General features: G+C 39.2%; 1 protein-coding gene across 13 annotated transcripts in view; it reads left to right on the top strand.

Moving 5' to 3' along the window:
* Nucleotides 1-17434, top strand: part of adgrb2 (adhesion G protein-coupled receptor B2) — a 253955-nt gene that overhangs the window by 74871 nt on the left and 161650 nt on the right. For all 13 annotated transcript variants that reach the window (XM_075449014.1, XM_075449024.1, XM_075449016.1 and 10 more), the window contains exon 2: nucleotides 6231-7134. In XM_075449014.1, coding sequence (XP_075305129.1) covers nucleotides 6246-7134 — 889 coding nt within the window. In that variant the 5' untranslated portion in view covers nucleotides 6231-6245. The remainder of the gene's footprint in view (nucleotides 1-6230; nucleotides 7135-17434) is intronic.

The raw sequence follows: 17434 nt of genomic DNA, 5'->3' as shown, positions 1-17434 counted from the left end.
TACACTTCTGTCATGGCAGTCTCAGTGTAGAAAAGTACATTGATGTTTTAGAGAAAATGTTGCTGCCTTCAAGACAATCTTTTTCAAAGAAGTACCTGAAATTAAAAAAAAAAAAAGATAATAATTAAACCACATTCCAGATATTTCAACAAATGGAATTAAGCTGACTAGAGACTGCATGAAGCGGCTTGGCTCAGTACTGTGCAATGACATACATGTCAAATTAAATGGCAGACTCACTGCATTTTTCATGCTTTTTCCAAATGAGATTGGCGTCCCAGCACTGTTTCTTTCTTACAGAAGTTTTACAGTGAAGCAAAATAAGATTAGTCATGTTGTCACTTCACTGCATTGAAGAACGAAGACGGAGCCAAGAAGACAGGCACAAGAAAGAGAGACAGGGAATGAGGGATATACATATTTTTTCATCCTTGGTGATAACATTAATGTCAAGGTGGAAGGGGAAAGGAAGACATCAAAGCTGATGAATATTTATGGATGCCCACAGTGAAGTGCTGTTTTAGAGTGAAGTGGGACAGAATGCCCTCATGAAGACAGCACTTTAGGGCCTAGTCTTGCACAGACTGTGAGTCTATGAATATTCATTGCTCATTGTCCCAAAAACAATTTGCTTAACGCTTCTGACTTCTTTTCATCCGTAAAATGTGTATATTTTTGCCAGTGCATGGTTTGGTCTATAATTCAAGTTTGAAAGGTCTGTTACAAAATGCACTTTGACTCTTTATTACAGCAGATGAAAAAAAAACGAAGAAATAAGCAGACACGCTGTCTAGGCAAAGAGTCTAAGCTCTTAACTACATGGAATTACTAGTTTCATTCACACCTAGTCCCTGGATTTAAAAGTTCTGTGACACATTGTTAGCGGGCCATGTGACAGCAGCTGTGGTGTAGTGTGTGCGGAGGTTATCGTGCCATTTGTTTTGAAAGCAGTTAATAACCCAACAAATACAAAAACAGCTTGATGTCCTTGAGCGTACTTCACAACAAGCTACATTAAACCCTCCCTCTGCCCAGCTTTGCCCTGCATATGTCAAAGTGCCACTACAGCCAAATGCAGTGCCTATTTAAAGAGTCTGTACATCACAGGTTCGGTATCAAAAATTGCAGGCATGAGTCCTCTGTAGGCAAACTTTGTCCAGACAGTGAAACCAGACACCAGAGAAAGATGCACTGGAAAAAATGCCCCTCCGAAAATAAGTTAAAAAAAAACAACAAATACAAGACGTTTTCTGCTTGAAATAAGCAAAGGAAATCTACCAATGGAACTCGTGAAAATCTGCTTGTCAAGATTTCTTGATATAAAATGATATATTTAGGACTTTTGAGTTAAAAGTGATCTTGAAATTAGCTTAAAAACCTCTTCAAATGAAAAAATAAGCTTGTTTCATGTGAAATATGACTCAAAACAAGATGTTTTCTAGACTTTTTCACTTAACAAGATATTCAAGATTTATTGTATTAAAACAAGTCTCTATATCTGCCTGAAATGGTACTTGTTAGGCAATTGTGTCTTATATCAAGTGTAATGAGATACTCAATGAGACAAATATACTTGGTAAGATTTAGAATTTTTTCCCGTGTGCTAGGGTCAGGCTACTTAATGCTGTATGATGAAGGTCTCACATCGGTACCATCTCCTCACGTCGACTGACAGTACTTTTACTCACAATGCAAAGAATTTTTCTGTTATTTCACAGTGCGTTTACTTATATTGCATATCTATATGGGTATATGTTATCATTTCTCTACTACATTTTTTTATTTTGATTTGTAACCCTTACAGTGATCTCACTGTCTAAACCCAACCAGGAAGTGATGTAAGTTTTTGGTAAAGTGTGTTTATTACTGAACGTAGTTCTTGAGAGAAAAATAAATAAGTACCAGGGGTGTCGAACGTGTGTCCCACGCAGCTCTCTTCTTCCCTCTTTAAGGAGACTTTATGACTTGTTTAAGGAAATACTCGAGAATGACATTTTCCTTAATGTGGAAATGCTCATATGAGTCATATTTACGTCCGGTTTCTTGTGGTGGGGGTACTTTACAGCATGCTGTCATATTTAAAGTTTTAAATAAATAATGACTTTGATGATTCTGATTGCTTGACTTGTTGGCTAAATTATAGCAACTATTTTCAGGTGACAATTTTACAAGTTAATAGTAAATTAAGATTATTAAGAAATACAGTAAAATACTGTTGAATAAAAATACTGAAAAATAACAGCATGTCCTAACAAAGCAGCTTCACATGGCAGGCTGTGTTTTATTTATTTTTTCCTCTCTATCACTTTATACTTTACTAAATAAATGACAACAATATAATGAATTAAATGTCATGTATGAATCATAGCAGTTATTTTTCCATCTAAAATAAGCTGTGCTGAAGTACTTGAAATGTAGCTACCCACTCTGTCAGGTAGGGTGGGTGCGAGGAAGGATGTGGATGCAGATTCTTTCAAAAAACTAAACTTGATTTATTTTCAAAAACAGATTTTAACAAAAAGAGCGGCTGAGCCGGATAGCAAAAACTAAACTGTGATAAAAACAAAACATGACTAAGGTTAACCCATTTAGGCCTAAAACGCCTGGAAAAGAATGCCTGTAAAACCTATGGGCGATTTCAGAAAGACCCCCTAAAACCTGAAGTTTTTCTGGAAATTCAGAAATTGTGTCAACGCCTACTAAATGATTGATTTCTCAGCCTCTGTAGCAGATAGAAACAAAATTCAAAAAGTATTTGAGAGCTTACACCTGTGGCTTTCTTTGGAAATTGAGTTCATTTACATACACCTTCACGAAAATAGAAAATGTAAAAAGTAAAGTGCAGGAACAGCACTATTTTATATAAAAAAAACAGTAATAAAATAAAATAAAAAGTAAAGTGCAGGAACAGCGCTATTTTCAATTAGAAAACAGTAATAAAATAAAATATAATTTAGTTTTATATTTAAATGATTTATTTATCTATTTATTTTATCGCCAGTCTCTTCGTACTGGCAGCACAAGGAGTCCCATGCCCGTACACATTCCAATAAACATTTTCATCTCCGGCACAGTTACGTGTGACCAACTTGCCATCTTTGCTCGAGCTGGAGTCTGAAGTACCTGGTCACTGTATCTATTCGTCTCGGAAACGAGATGCGCCCAAATCTCCTCAGTAAAAATATGATTAAATGCCTGCAACGGTGTGGCATCTGCAGGTAAATCGACTTTCACCCCTGGTATGCAGTTGAAATCTCTCCGTCGATTACGGTGGTAATTGTCAGTCTTCCACTCACATTCAAACCCTTCAAAATCATCCTCGTCGTTATCGTCATCTTCAAACATATGTGCTAGCCATAAAGCTTGATCAATTGGGTCACAACGTTCATCAGCATCATCAAAGCCAAGAAACTCCTCACAATCGCTACCGTCTGAAATGTCTTCCCACTGAAAGTCCTCCATGCTTGTTCGATATAACTTATCTTCAAAACAATGACACGAGGAACATGACGACACTCTCACATGTCTATAATAATGCATTTCCCCTTGGGGATTAATAAAGTATAATTGATTGATTGATTGATTTAATTGGCGCAGAGGTCAATAATTGGTGCGAAACAACCTTATACAGGAAAAAAGACGTGTACGCTTTCCCGGCCTTAAAGGTAGAATAACGCAACAGCGCCCCCGGCTTTAAAGGTAGAAATGCGGCAATGCTTTCCCGGCCTCAATGGGTTAAACAAAACAGGACTATGGCTATGGTTTGGAATAACTAGAACGGTACTTATCTTGGCTGAGACAGTGACAGTGACGGGTGACAGTGACGAGTGACGATCTGGCCATGAACATGGACAAACCGGTAGACTAAATACTGTGGAGGGTGATTGAGTACAGCTGATGGGGAAAACACAGGTGAAGGAAGTGAAGCTGATGGCAAGGCTGGAGAAACACTGAGGAAGAAGGAGGCATAGCATGGCAAAACTAAATACAAGACCTGAACCAAAACGTAACAAAACTAAGACATGGTAAAACAGAAACAGAAACTAAAAATGTGGCAAAAACCCCACAGACGTGACACTCTCTAAGTCAACATTCTACACAGCTGGGATATATTCTAGTCACAGGGACCTTCCCAAGGCCTCCCATGGTCGTGACTTTTGTCCCATGACTATAGCAGATTTATAGTGTACACTATAAACTTGCATGTTTTGGTTTACCATCCTTGAGCATGATAGTTTACCATTTTATGTTCTAGAAGTCACTCTAAGTTAACATTAGAAGAATGTCTTGAACCCAAAAGACATCATCCATTTTTCATGGTGTGATGCAAATTACCTACCTTTTTTTTCAGAGTATTTGCATAATTTCAATAATTCTAATGGATAACTTCCCTCCCTCATCCTTTCGGCTCTATTAGTGGTCATTTCCCTGCTTTGGATGCACTTTTAACCCCACTTAACTCCACCTACAGTATAAAGTGCTTCTTACTATCCAGTCCTTATGTCACCTTCCTGACAGTGAAGTCTGACGCAGACCTTAAACAGATCTTACCCAGCCCATTTAAGTGTGCAAATCCTGGAAACGCTCTGTTAATTGGGCCTAGGGGAAGAGTTTCTAAAGCCTCACACATCCTTCATTCAGTGGGTCTCTGCAGAGGCATCTCACTTTTGAGATGTAACCTTGGTTGTTACTATCATGCTACGGACAGGTAATAAATTACAGGAGACACCAATGTAAAGGGTCCTAGCAAGGTGCTTGGTCACAACGTCCCCCAAGAACAGCTTTAATGTGCCTTGACATTGACTCTGGAACTCTCTGGAACTCTCTTGGAGGTTTAGGACACCATTTTTTTACATGTTATCCCTCATTTGGTGTTTAAATGATGATGATGGTGGTTAGCTCTCTCTAATGTAAACTATATTGGGTTATGATCTGTTGGAAATAAAAGCCAGAGGACATAATTCACATCATTCTCATACTCTTCGAATTAATATTCTGTCCCTTGTATCCTAAGTGTGGGATAATTGACATAGGATTGGTAATAATAATAATAATTGCCATGGAATTAATTGACTTTCACAGCAGTAGTAAGGAGCTCCTTAGCTGGGTTTGGTTTTGCCCCAGTACAAGATGGTAGCATGCACGTAAAACATGAGCAAGCTACTCGGTAAAGAGTTTAGATTGAGCGAAACTGTCATTTACAAGTGAACACAGGAGGAAATGAATAATTTCTATTTACATATATCCAGTTGGCTTAGAACAAATGGGCTGTCGTATTGCAACGTATTAGTTTTAAACAGTCATGCACTGGTTTTAATAGTCCTTCTTGTTGTAGTTTTGAAAAGTTTGAAATATTTACAGTGTTATCTTGTAGAAATATTGTGTGCCGCAAAGAGGCAGCAGCTGACTTTCAGGGCACAGGGATGTTTAGCAGAAACTTGAGCATCGTTCTAGGAGGCTATCGGTTGTGTGTGGCGAACATTCCCAATCTCCCACACATTCTCCTCAAACCGCATTTTCACCGAACCACTTGAAAGTCTTGTGTGAGAGAGCAGACGGTGAATAAAAGTACAGTGACTGCTGAAGTTGGGTCTCGCAAAACACTAAAACACTATAAATGGTGGGGGAAGGGGCTTTGTTAGTTGTGTGTGTGTGTGTGTGTGTGTGTGTTATTTTGTGAGTCAAAATCGGGCTTTTGGCGGACCCTCACTGTGTCAGTGATGGTAATAGTTTGCCAGAGCCTTAGGGGAGCTGCTCAGCAGGATGGTGTTTGTCTTTCCATGTGTATGTGTGTGTGTGTGTGTGTGTGTGTGTGTGTAGTTTGCTTGTGTGCATGTGCCCATGTGTGCACATATCAGCTGAAAACGGTAGAGCAGGCCCCACAGTGCATGTCTCAACAGCCAAGTCATCATCCCTTTTAATCCCGCCCAGCAGGGATGTGTTTTTGGTTTTGACAGTTCTTGTGTGTGTTTGTGTGTGTGTGTGTGTGTGTGCACATTTGAAAAACTTCATGATAACTGCTGTCACAAAGACGGCTGTGTCCTACTCTTAGGCGAGGCAGAAATCAGTCCAAAAAATTTCGCAAAAGAGACGTGATTCTTCTGTCTCAACTTCTACAGTGCCTTACAATCTTTCATATTGATTTTTGTGAGGTTTGTTGGATGATGGTCCCATATATGTCTAATAATCAACCCGATCTTTCTATCCTCTCTTTTTCTCTTTCTCTGCAGGACGAATGTCATAGGATGAACACTGCTGGTGGGGTGTGCCTGTCTGTGCTGTCCTCCCTCCTGGCTGTGGCTGGGGCCCTGGCTGCTGTGTCTGCCCTCGCTCTAGCTCCCCTCTCTGCCCTGGCTGAGGCTGCCCATGGGGTTGCCGCTAGCATCCCCAGCAGCGGGGTAGAGGGGGCCCCCTCGCCCATCTCGTCGCCGTGCTCCAGCCTTGTAGCAGGAGTGCTCTATGGCTCTTTCTCCCTAAGGGAGCTCTTTCCCTCCAGGAGACCTGGTTGTTCCTGGTCCCTGGAAAATCCAGATCCCACCAAGTATTCCCTCTACCTCCGTTTCAGCCGTCAACCTGTCATCTGCCGGACACACTCCCCCATGCTCCTTTCTCTTGATCACCACCTGGCCAATCAAAGCTGTCCCCTTCATTTACAGACAGTCACAGCCAGGGATCAGGAAGTCATTGATCTCTGCGGGAGCCAATCCAGCTCAGAAAGACCTTACTCCTTCCTACAGTTTGACAAGAACTTTATCCAGCTGTGTCTTACGAGACATCCGGCTGCAGATGAGCCTCAGGTAACTAAGGAATTGCTGGAGCAGAGACTGGTAGAGGTGTTACTCATCAACAACGAGAACTCCAGTCAGTTCACCTGTGGCGTGCTCTGCCGATGGTTTGAAGAGTGTTTGCGCACAGATCACAATGGCGACCAGGACGTTTCTGAGGGGGATGGTTGCGGGATGACCCAGACAGGCTGTATATGTCCAAATCACAACATCATGGCACCACCTATTCCGTTACTTCCAGAGACGCCTCACAGTTTCAGCAATGGTTCACTGTTTCCTGATGATTGCTGCGTCACTGAGCTGCATTCCAATGACGCAATCGCCATAGCACCCAGAGATGTTCGACAAGGTAGGACTATGTTTCTGACAGTTAACCAGACTCTGCCTCAGTGCTGCTTTTACCATCTTTCTCTGCCTGGAGAATTATTTATGCCTTGCAACACGCCATGACACATATTTCCTAGAAGAATAGTAGCCCATGCATTGCTGAAATTCAAAAGTTTGTCTTGTTATCTTAGCTTTTTCATACAACCTAGGGAGGTCACATTTCTCTGCTTGACAGAGAATTTATTATTTGAATGTTGTCTTCTGCGTGTTGGCCTTTAATTAAAAAATGAAGTGGTTCAAAGGAAGCCCTTTAAACCTTCCATCAAAAGATTTGTAATGCCTGACAGAAAATCTGGCTTTTGATCTATATTTTAGATTCCCCCATGTGGCCAAGAGGTGTGGCTCCTAGAATATCAGTCTCCATGCTGTTTATTGTGCATTTACTGTCTGTGTGTTTGAAACCATCTGTTGACAGTAAAAGGATAGGATCAGATACGATACTCAAGCACAAATTTGTGAAAATGGTCATTCATACATCAATAGATTGGACATGAAGCCAAAAATCCCTTCACATAGAATGTGGATGCATGCATGCATCTGCATTGATCTGAATATTTATGTAAGTAATGTAGAAAACGGGTTTAATCAAAATAAAATAGCACAAGCTCATGCACTCAAGCTTTTTTAATCATTTCCCTTCATTACAGCCACCAGGTTGTTTATACTAATGAAATTATAATTGATTAATGTAGAGGTGGGTTGAGAAAGACAAGTGTATGAAGTAGTTTCTCTTTTGCTTGAGAAAGTTTCGTAAGCTTCTAATTTTGTTTTTGGTGGCTAATAGGCATGTGAAACCAGGATACTTGTGTTACAAGGCTTGATTTGTCTTTATCCTAAGAATTCTAAAAAAAGTATTGCTTTACGAACAGAAAAGTGAATGTTTTTTTTATTTCAGTTGGCAAGGTGGCCTATTATTGCCGAATATCCATGGAGAGGGAGATCCATGACGTAGAATAGAGTTTTCCACCCATTCTCCCTGGCCTGAAAGGGCACATGCAGCCCCTCAGTAAATTAACACCAATATTTTGGTGATGCCAAATTAGTCCAGCCATTTGTATGAAAACCCAGTTGGCGTTTTCTTCATTTAAAGCTGCAGTCTGCAACTCTTTTTCAAGCATAATGCCTGGAACTGTCCGGAGATTCTGAAAGTAGTACATTAAATACCCCAATACAAAAAAAAAAGAGTTCTCTAGGTCCCCTATATGTCCCGCTAGGTCCCTCCAAAGCCAGCAGGTTTGTTTACAAAATTGCAGACCGGACCGGTAAAAGGTAACCAATCAGGTTTACGAGCTGGGCTCTGCTGCCTGTCAATCACCGATTGTGCACGCGCGATACAAGGTAGGCTCGTCCCAACGCTTATTTATCTGGACTATTGAACTTCATTACGGGCTAGTCTACTTACTGTGTCTTCCATGATCGCAAATGACAGGTGAGTTGATGAATGAGGAGTCGTGTAAGCGCATCTGGCGTGCACGTCTACGTGCACGAGTTCTCATGTGTTTTGATGGGGCGGGACAGGAAGTTGAATAACTTTTTATTTTTCGGTTAAAAAATAAGCATTTCTTGCATTTTGCGACTACGGAGGTCACTGTTTTCAACTTCAAGCGTTCTGATAGACCATGTAAACTCTTAAAATGCCAAAAATTAGGACTTTACGTATGACAACAACAAATCCCGCAGACTGCAGCTTTAATCTCAAAGATGCAAATTTTGCTTACATGTTGGTTAGCAGCTGGTCACATCACTCACTAAAGTTGCACTAAATTGTAAAGATCCCTTCATGGTTATATAATCCAAAGAAGTGTAAGCAAGACTTTAGATGTAGAAAACTATCTTCTTCCACACAACTCCCTCATGTCCTAATTACCCTAGAATGTCAGAATTACTGTAAATCTGATATTTACACTGTCAGAGCAGGGGATCTTGCTTCAACTCTGCTTCTCCACTGTTTCTCTTCTCTATCCACTACAAGACAAACACAATTGTTCCTGTTGTTCCTGCAGAGTCAGAGATACTTGAGAGCCAAGCTGAAATTTCAACATTCTCCCTTTATCATCTTAATTTCTTAGTTTTCCTTTTACCTATACTGTGCAATGTAAAATACTTCTTTCAACTCTAGATCACTGGTGCTACTTTTGTGGCTTGGCTCTATTTTTAACTGATATGGCATCTGTTCATCAGAGCAAATTGTGTTTGTCTCTACCAGTGCCAGATGACGCTTCAGCATAGTTATTGTTTAACAACCAACCTGATCTGCCTGAAAAGTCATGCAATCTCCTACTGTCTGAATGTAAAGGGTGAAGGAAGGGATGTCACAGAAAGGTCCAATCTCAATTCTTTTTCTCGGTCTTATCCCTCTGTTTTATAAGGGTAAGTCATCTAGCCCTTAATAAAAGGTGTAGGGGCCATTTTGAAGGCTATGTGACCATTATTGCTTGATCCCAAAAAGAAAAGGCAAGCTCATCCTACTTGCTGGAATGCAAAACAGGTTCCTGTCGTGTCACACGGATGCTGCCCTACACAAAACAAGAGGCTGATACATTGACATCTTACAGTTTCTAACCATGGACACAGCTCTACCACAATTTGGAGGTATCCGATATTTTCTTTTCATATTGTAATGCTGTCAGAAAGAAATCAGAAATTTTGCAATAAGTGCTACTTTTGACTCCAAATAAGCTCTAGATGTTTGACTCTCTTTGTAACCCTGATGGGTCAAATGGTTACTTGCAAGGAGCCTCAGCCTCACTCTTGCATTTTCTGGCTATCTATCCTTCAAGATGATTGACAAGAGGTCAGCATTATGGAGCTCAGAGAGAACTGAATGATTTGAAGAAAGTTGAGAAAACTACAGTGCAAGTTACAAAGTACAGATCATGTGGTGTTTATTTTTTCTAGCACAAAATAAATGAGTCTGTGAAAAATTTTGGCTTTTCAATGAATAGGAGTCAAAAATGATTTGAGCTCAGTGTGCCGATACTAAATGTATCGGCTTGACGTCAATGTTTCTTGTTGAATCGAGAAACATTACTAAAGAGGCTTGTTTGTTGTTGGCTCGGTTTTAACTTTCATTAAAAATACTATTCACCTAATTGCTATTTGTGCTGAAGAAATGAAAATGCACAATGACAAAATCATTCTTCGCCTGGCAGTGGTTGACCTGAGGACATTATTACTTTGTACCAGTCAATGTGTTGATTATGAAGGAATTTACTCGCAGAAGCCTGTTTGTTCATCTCTCACCCCAGTTGAAGGAGACAGAACTTATTTCAAATGTATGAGTATTTGTTACATGCAGTTTCTAATGCAGCATTAAATTTGCAATCCACATCCATATTTCCATTTCGGCAAGAGAGGCCCTGGGACTCTGCCCATGAAAACAATGAATGGATTTCTTTGACACTGAACAGATTTGAACCGCATATCAGTTTAAAACACAGATAAACAAACATCTTCTCATTTCCATATAGATGAGGTATAAAGAGGTATTGCTCCCTGAAAATTCCATGTAAAACAGCTTGATTGTTTTTTTCCCTATTTAAATATAACTGTATCCTCGTGAAAGTTTTCACAAACACACATTTAAGTGTGAGAACTCCAAACATTTCACATAATGGCACTTGGTCATAAGGTCCATAGCGTCAATTCTGAAACCACAAAGTACCCCCAAGTGCCACATGGATACACAGGGTTATCCGAGTTGGTAAAAAACTATGTCTGTGTTGTCATGGCAAAATATCACATGTCAGCAATGGTTCCTGCAAAAAAAAAAGTATTTAATTTAGTAATTTAAAGCTTAACCATAACGTTTTCTGAGCATCATTCAACCTCACTTATTTCTTTCTTTTCCATACCTGCCGTATCCAATTCAGGGTCACATGGGGGCTGAAGTGGAGCTTATCCCAGCACCTATTGGGCAAGAGGCAGGGTATACCCTGGACAGGCCACTAGTCCTTTCCCAGGGCTATCACAGAGACAACCGAGACAAACAACCATGAATACTTACAATGATTCTCACAATCAACCTCGAACTCAGTACTTTTTCTAACAAAGGATATGTTTAAAAATAAAAAAGTTAGATAAATTAGTCTTGGCGTTGGACTCAAACACGATCCCCAGTTCCATGCTTGGAGGTCTGTGTCTATCGCCCTAAAACCCTCTGACCTCTTTACACGATCTGTGTTACTTGTTCTGAGCCGTTAGTGCCGTTTTCCTGTTGGCGTCTACTATTGGTGCAGCTGGTCCAACAGTCGCCCCTCAAAGAGGCTCTGGAAAATGGCCCTAAAGAGATATCCAGTGTGTTGAAAACTGACAAAAAGGGCTCCTGTCCAAGTGATGAGTTGATAAAGAAAATGTGCTGATGTGTATGTGTGCCTGTACCTGGCTTTATGAAGTCTGATGCATTAAAGAAGATATAACATATCACACTTTCGCTGATTGTCTCGCACCTTGTATAATATGCGTTCTTAAAAAAATAATGCCATTAACTTTAGAAAAAACAAAAAAAACATTGAGTGCCGTACAAACCAAACTGGGTTTTACAATGTCTCATATGACAGAAAGCACGGACAAGGAACCGCGGATAATTTCTTGTTTGTTTTGATTTTTACATTCTCTAAAACATTGTACTTGCAAATGAAATGTAGTACAGAAATCCCTACATCACAAGGCCAACTTGCAGAATGCCGTTATGGCAGAGATCTTTTATATTTTTTTTGTCTCTCTGCATGATGCAAGTCTTAGAAAACACAAGTAATCACACAAGGTGCACAAGGACAGACACAGTCAGGTTTCGAGTTCGGTCTGTGCAACACTTTCCTCGACCATATTTAACCTTTTTTTCTCATTCAAAATAAGTGAGATTGCACGTTTCAGTTAGGTGGATTTCCCATCCAATGAGTGAAATCATCATACAGCTTTAACACGTGCAAAAAAAAATACTTGTTTTTGTTCACACTGTGGCCTTATACTCTTACCTTGACCTCAACTTTAAGTAGTAAACTCAGAAATGTGTCTGCAGTCCCCATATTATTATTTTCATCGCCAGTGACAGAAGGACACAGCGAAGAGCTCTGCTAGTAGAAAATGGGCTTTGGATTTGAGTAAGTTTGGAAAACTGCATTCCCCCCCCCCCCCCCCCCCCCCATTTATGAACCAATGAATTACTCATAACAATACTGACAGAGCCTTGAGTGTTTTCAGATTTTTCTTTTAACCTCGACAAAAAGCACATCCAGTGATCACCTTTATCATGGCGACTGAATACAGTAAATCCCTAAAGCAGCGAATAGCCCACCCGGAGTGTGAGCATGTTCCACCGATAAAATCGAGTTGCTCGTAAAAAACGTGGTTTAAATTTAAACATTGTGTCAAGTATTTCTATTCTTTATGATGTACTTCATATGATATCCAGCAATTCTATTTTTCCAACAAAGAGTTGATGTGTTGACATACATGAACCTATGTGGCCTGCATATGTGCAACAGTCCGTATGATGGATGGCACATGCTCCACAGTTGCCTTCTTTCGTTTCAATTGAGAACCGCGGGGTATGAGGGTTTAGAGCTGTGATCTGAACCAAGATACTGATCACCTTGTTGTCTCTCATTGGGTTTTCCACTCCTCCTGCCAATAGCCTTTCACCCACTTAATCTGAAAATTTCCCTTTCACAGAATATCGTATTGTGCTCATATATTTCTCGATACGAACTGAGGTTGAAAAGACACCAGGCTGTCCTATTCTGCAACGAATGTCTTTATACAGAGAATGAAACTAACATCATTGTTCTCGATCATTCATCAATCACTGACAGGGAAATTACACCATACTGTATGTATTGGCTCATCCATCATGCCGCAGTAGATTCCTTGGTTTTCCTTTGATTAAATTACTTGGCTTATACGGCATAACTCGGGACTAAAAGTGGAAGCTTCCGTCTCAAGTTTGCCAGAGAGGATTTATTGTGGAACTGTTTCTCGTGATCTTTTTTTTCCTTTCTAATCATGACAAGATTTGTGAAACTGATTTATACAACAATGTTTGTGGCTATATACCATACCAAATATAAGAGAGGTGTCATTTTTAAATCTTTCATCTTTATGAAAGGTTAAACACCAGATGCGGCAACTGCTTCAAACTGTCCTTAAAGGGGTCATATCATACTATTTTCCCTTTCTTTTAATGTATCACATAGATTTTTGTGCATCTAAGAGTCAACAAAGCCCACAAAGCCCCAGGTCCACACCACTGGTAATTATTGTCTCACATAGAGGACGCTGCTTCCAAATGAACTGAAATGCCTCATTTGTAGTCCAGACTTGTCTTCATATACTTACAGACTTAGTTATTTACTCTCAGAAGGCATAAAACACAAACTGTGTCAGACACAGTTTGGTATTGGGTTTGACGATGAGGGAAGAAGGCCGAGGCATCATTTGTTTAGTATTGCATGGATATTAAAATGTAAACCAAATATTCAAGGATACGAAGGCTGTTGTGGTGTCCATTGCCTCAATATACATGTGCAACTGTGACACTTCGAGGTCATGGTTGTAATATCCACCAGCAATCTCTACAGAAGCAAGAGAGCAAGGACTGCCAGCAATGACTTTTTTTGACCGATGCACACTAAGTGATGGGGAGCCAATCGTCAGTGAGAGAGACTTGATGTAAATTATGGCTTGTTTTAATTTCTGTAATAGCCCAATACCCCATATTGGAGCAAAACAAAAAATATATATATTTATATATATATTTATAAAACACTTTATATTTGTTTATGGTCAATTGCTTCAACGACAAGGAATACATTTTATTACAAACTGCATATTGAATATTTTGATCACATACTCAAACAACACTTCCATTACTCTCATTGGAAAGTCTCATTAGCACAGTTGCAGGGTGCGGATTGTCATACACAAACACAAGTGGGAGGGTAATAGACTGAATTTACCGGGGGCTGTAAAAAGAGAGGACTGGGATTTTGTTCTGACTCTTGAGGCCAGACCACTCCAGCACCGAGCAAGAGCCAGTGGTCCGTCACCTGCAAACACTCATGCATACTTACTTACTCACACACAGTCAGCTCATCCTCTCATCGTGGGATACTGTGAGCTTCTGTGGTAATTAGAGCAGAGAGAATTGTGCGAATTGTCTTGTGTTTGTGTCTTCAGCAGCATGGGTGAGCGGTGTTTATTGTCACACTGTGGTGGCGCATGGGACGTACAGGTGTTTTGATAACCCTTAACTGTATCCAAACACATACAGACACAGAGAAAAATGCACAAACACACACACGCCATTGCTTTTGACAAAGAGTAATCACATACCGTGGAATACAGACGCTGTGGAGATTTTTCCTGAAGAGAACGTAGCAAGATTTGAGAGTGTGTGTGACTGCTTGTGGTGACTGTGGCAACAGAATTAGTATTCTGTGCTCATCAGCTATGACTCTCTCACTCAGCACTGAGCCCCTTTATGCTCCAGAAGAGGCCCCGACACACACACACACACACACACACACACACACACACACACACACACACACACAACTAACTTCCTGTTGCTGCCATTAAAAATGTCATAAATCAAGGTAAACTGAAAACATAGTGTGTATCTTCCAATAAATAGCGCTCTTTGTCCAGCACTGCCAAAATCTATGCTGGAAATATATATGTTTATTTTTATTCACATGCTGCCATACATTTAAAGAGTGTCAATCCGCATTCGACTTCTAAAAAACATAGAACCACACCACCAAGATCCCATGATTTACATTTAGTCCTTTAGAAGTGGCATTAATCCAAAGCAACGGAGTGGGAAGCAACATTCAAATGGCCAAAAAATATTAGATAATGTTCAGTTAAAATCTAGTTAGGATTGGATTCAGTCACAGTATTGGTGATAAAGATGTTAAATACAACGAGTTCGGTCTTGTGCAACTTTATTTATGTATTGCCAAATCTCAAAAGTCATCTTGTGTAAATTTTGTTAGTACATTATTGCAAAATAAGTAGATACATTAAAACAAACAAAACCCATCTACTGTGTTTTTAATAAACAGGTCCAGTAAGTACACAGTATACAGAAGGTGGAAACCACTTTGAATATTTGCATTTAGGACATTCATTTGTACAGTGTGTTTTTTTTTTTCAGATACTATAGAAAGTAAATGTGAAAACCCAGATTTGAATTTATTCAAATCACAAAAAGGGTGGTGCGATGAACTGTAAAACACAGTCCACTCTGGATGGTCTTTACAGGATTGATGTCCCTTCACACTCCAGCATGAATGCAAGGGACCAAAATTGTCAAATTAAATGAATCAATTTGATAGATACTGATCTCAAAGCCTTCAATTTCAAGATAAGATTTAGAAAAAAATTGGTATCTGTACTGAGATATTGATCCCAAGGAAGAATGCTGCTTCTATCTGCATGGCTCTTACTTGATTACATTCATTTCAACCATCCACAGATGATGACAAAGCTGCTGGCATCAGACAATTACACTTCATGCAATGACAAACAAGTTTGTTTATGCTGTGCTCTCCATGGATAAACTCTCTGAGAGGTAGGCTACCTCCACAAAATCGTATCTGAATGGAGCCAAATACAAAAGCTGGTTTGTGACCTCATGTGGCTTGAGTTTAACCTCATGGAACATTTAAAGACACAACATTCTATACATCGGAAGACTGCGCTTCGCAGAGCAGCTGTGTGACCATCCTGACCCTGTCATGTCAATGTAACACAATATCAGTGTAACACAAAAAACACGAGCATTATTAACTCAAGAGTTAGTTAGAATATGTTTTTATATCTTCGTATTCATGTATAAATAGGCAGACCAAAAGCTATCAGTTATCAGCCACAGCTTTGTAGCCTAAGTGGTTAGCAGAAGTCAGATACTCAAGTCTAAGTCCTGTCTTTATCGTCTTATGAGAGAAGAGGCAGCAAAACAACTGTTGCCAGATTTATTGTGAATATTTCCAGCTCTTCAATTCAGTGGTGTTGAGTTTCTGAACGCCCATTAAGCTGCTTATGGCTAATAACTGCTGACAAATTGCTAAATGCTAGGTCGTTAGCCCAAGTTTGAACTCTGTGTGATAGCTGCTTTGACAACCACACAATTGATTTTGTGTGGCTTATCGTCAAGATTTTCCACTGTAGGGAGACAATAATTATAAATCATAGCATTATTCCACATTTTGTTGGTTAACACCCTTAGGTGTGTCTGTCTTTGTGACTGTAGAACAGCAATGCCTCGGACATCTGCATTCAAACAGCAGAGTCTGTAACTCCTGCAAATGAGCATTGTGGGGTTTTCAAGAAGTTTAGATGTTAATTATCAGTAGATTGTTAGTTATAAAAACAACTTTTTTAAAAAATGGACAGGAAGATACGATATATATAAATATATATATATATATATATATATATATATATATATATATATATATATATATATATATATATATATATATATATATATATATATATACATACCGTTCAATCTTTTCACACTTTTTACCGATCAAATATTTATATTGTGATTTATAGAGTAGTACTGATAACTCTGTATTTGAACTCATAAAATTCAGATATACCCTTCCCTAAACCTTAGTCTTTGCTATTTAGATTTTTGTAGCAATTCTCGAAATGCTGCTATTCAAATGATGATTTTCAGTGTTTCAGTATTCCCCTTGATACTTCATATCGCTGACATAGTTAATATAAATAGTTTTATATTGGTTTATATGTTTTAGATTGGCTATTAGCCTTTCGGGAAGTTTTATGGGTGAAGCTTGAAGCTTGAATGATAATGATGCTATTTTGAGTAAAAAGTTAAATTAAATTCCCAAACTCCTAATTTGGGACATACTTTATCCAGTGCTGATAGTTTTATTTGTTTTTGGAATTCTGTATTTTCAGTTAATGAATAAATACAAATAAAAACCAGGAAAATAACAAGTCATAAGATGCAACACTTATTTGTGTGTTTGTTAAACTCTCAGTTAGATCATGTTGGGAGTTTAGTAGGTTTTATTTTCAGGCATAAAATCTTCATAAAGGGATTCCTATTCCTGATGTGGCAATTCTCGTTAAATGTTAAAAACATGCACTAAATTGACAGTAGACTCTAAAGTCGTTGGGGCGATGTTAGTCAATGTTAGTCAAGATTGTGGGTCTGCTCTCGGCAATTAATAAAATTTAAATATAATTTGATTGAAGAAAAAAAACGTATCTAAAAGGTTGCC

Source organism: Odontesthes bonariensis, chromosome 18 (assembly GCF_027942865.1).
Source record: "Odontesthes bonariensis isolate fOdoBon6 chromosome 18, fOdoBon6.hap1, whole genome shotgun sequence".
In the NCBI taxonomy this organism is placed as follows: Eukaryota; Metazoa; Chordata; class Actinopteri; order Atheriniformes; family Atherinopsidae; genus Odontesthes; species Odontesthes bonariensis.
This window is presented reverse-complemented; position numbering and strand designations above follow the sequence as displayed.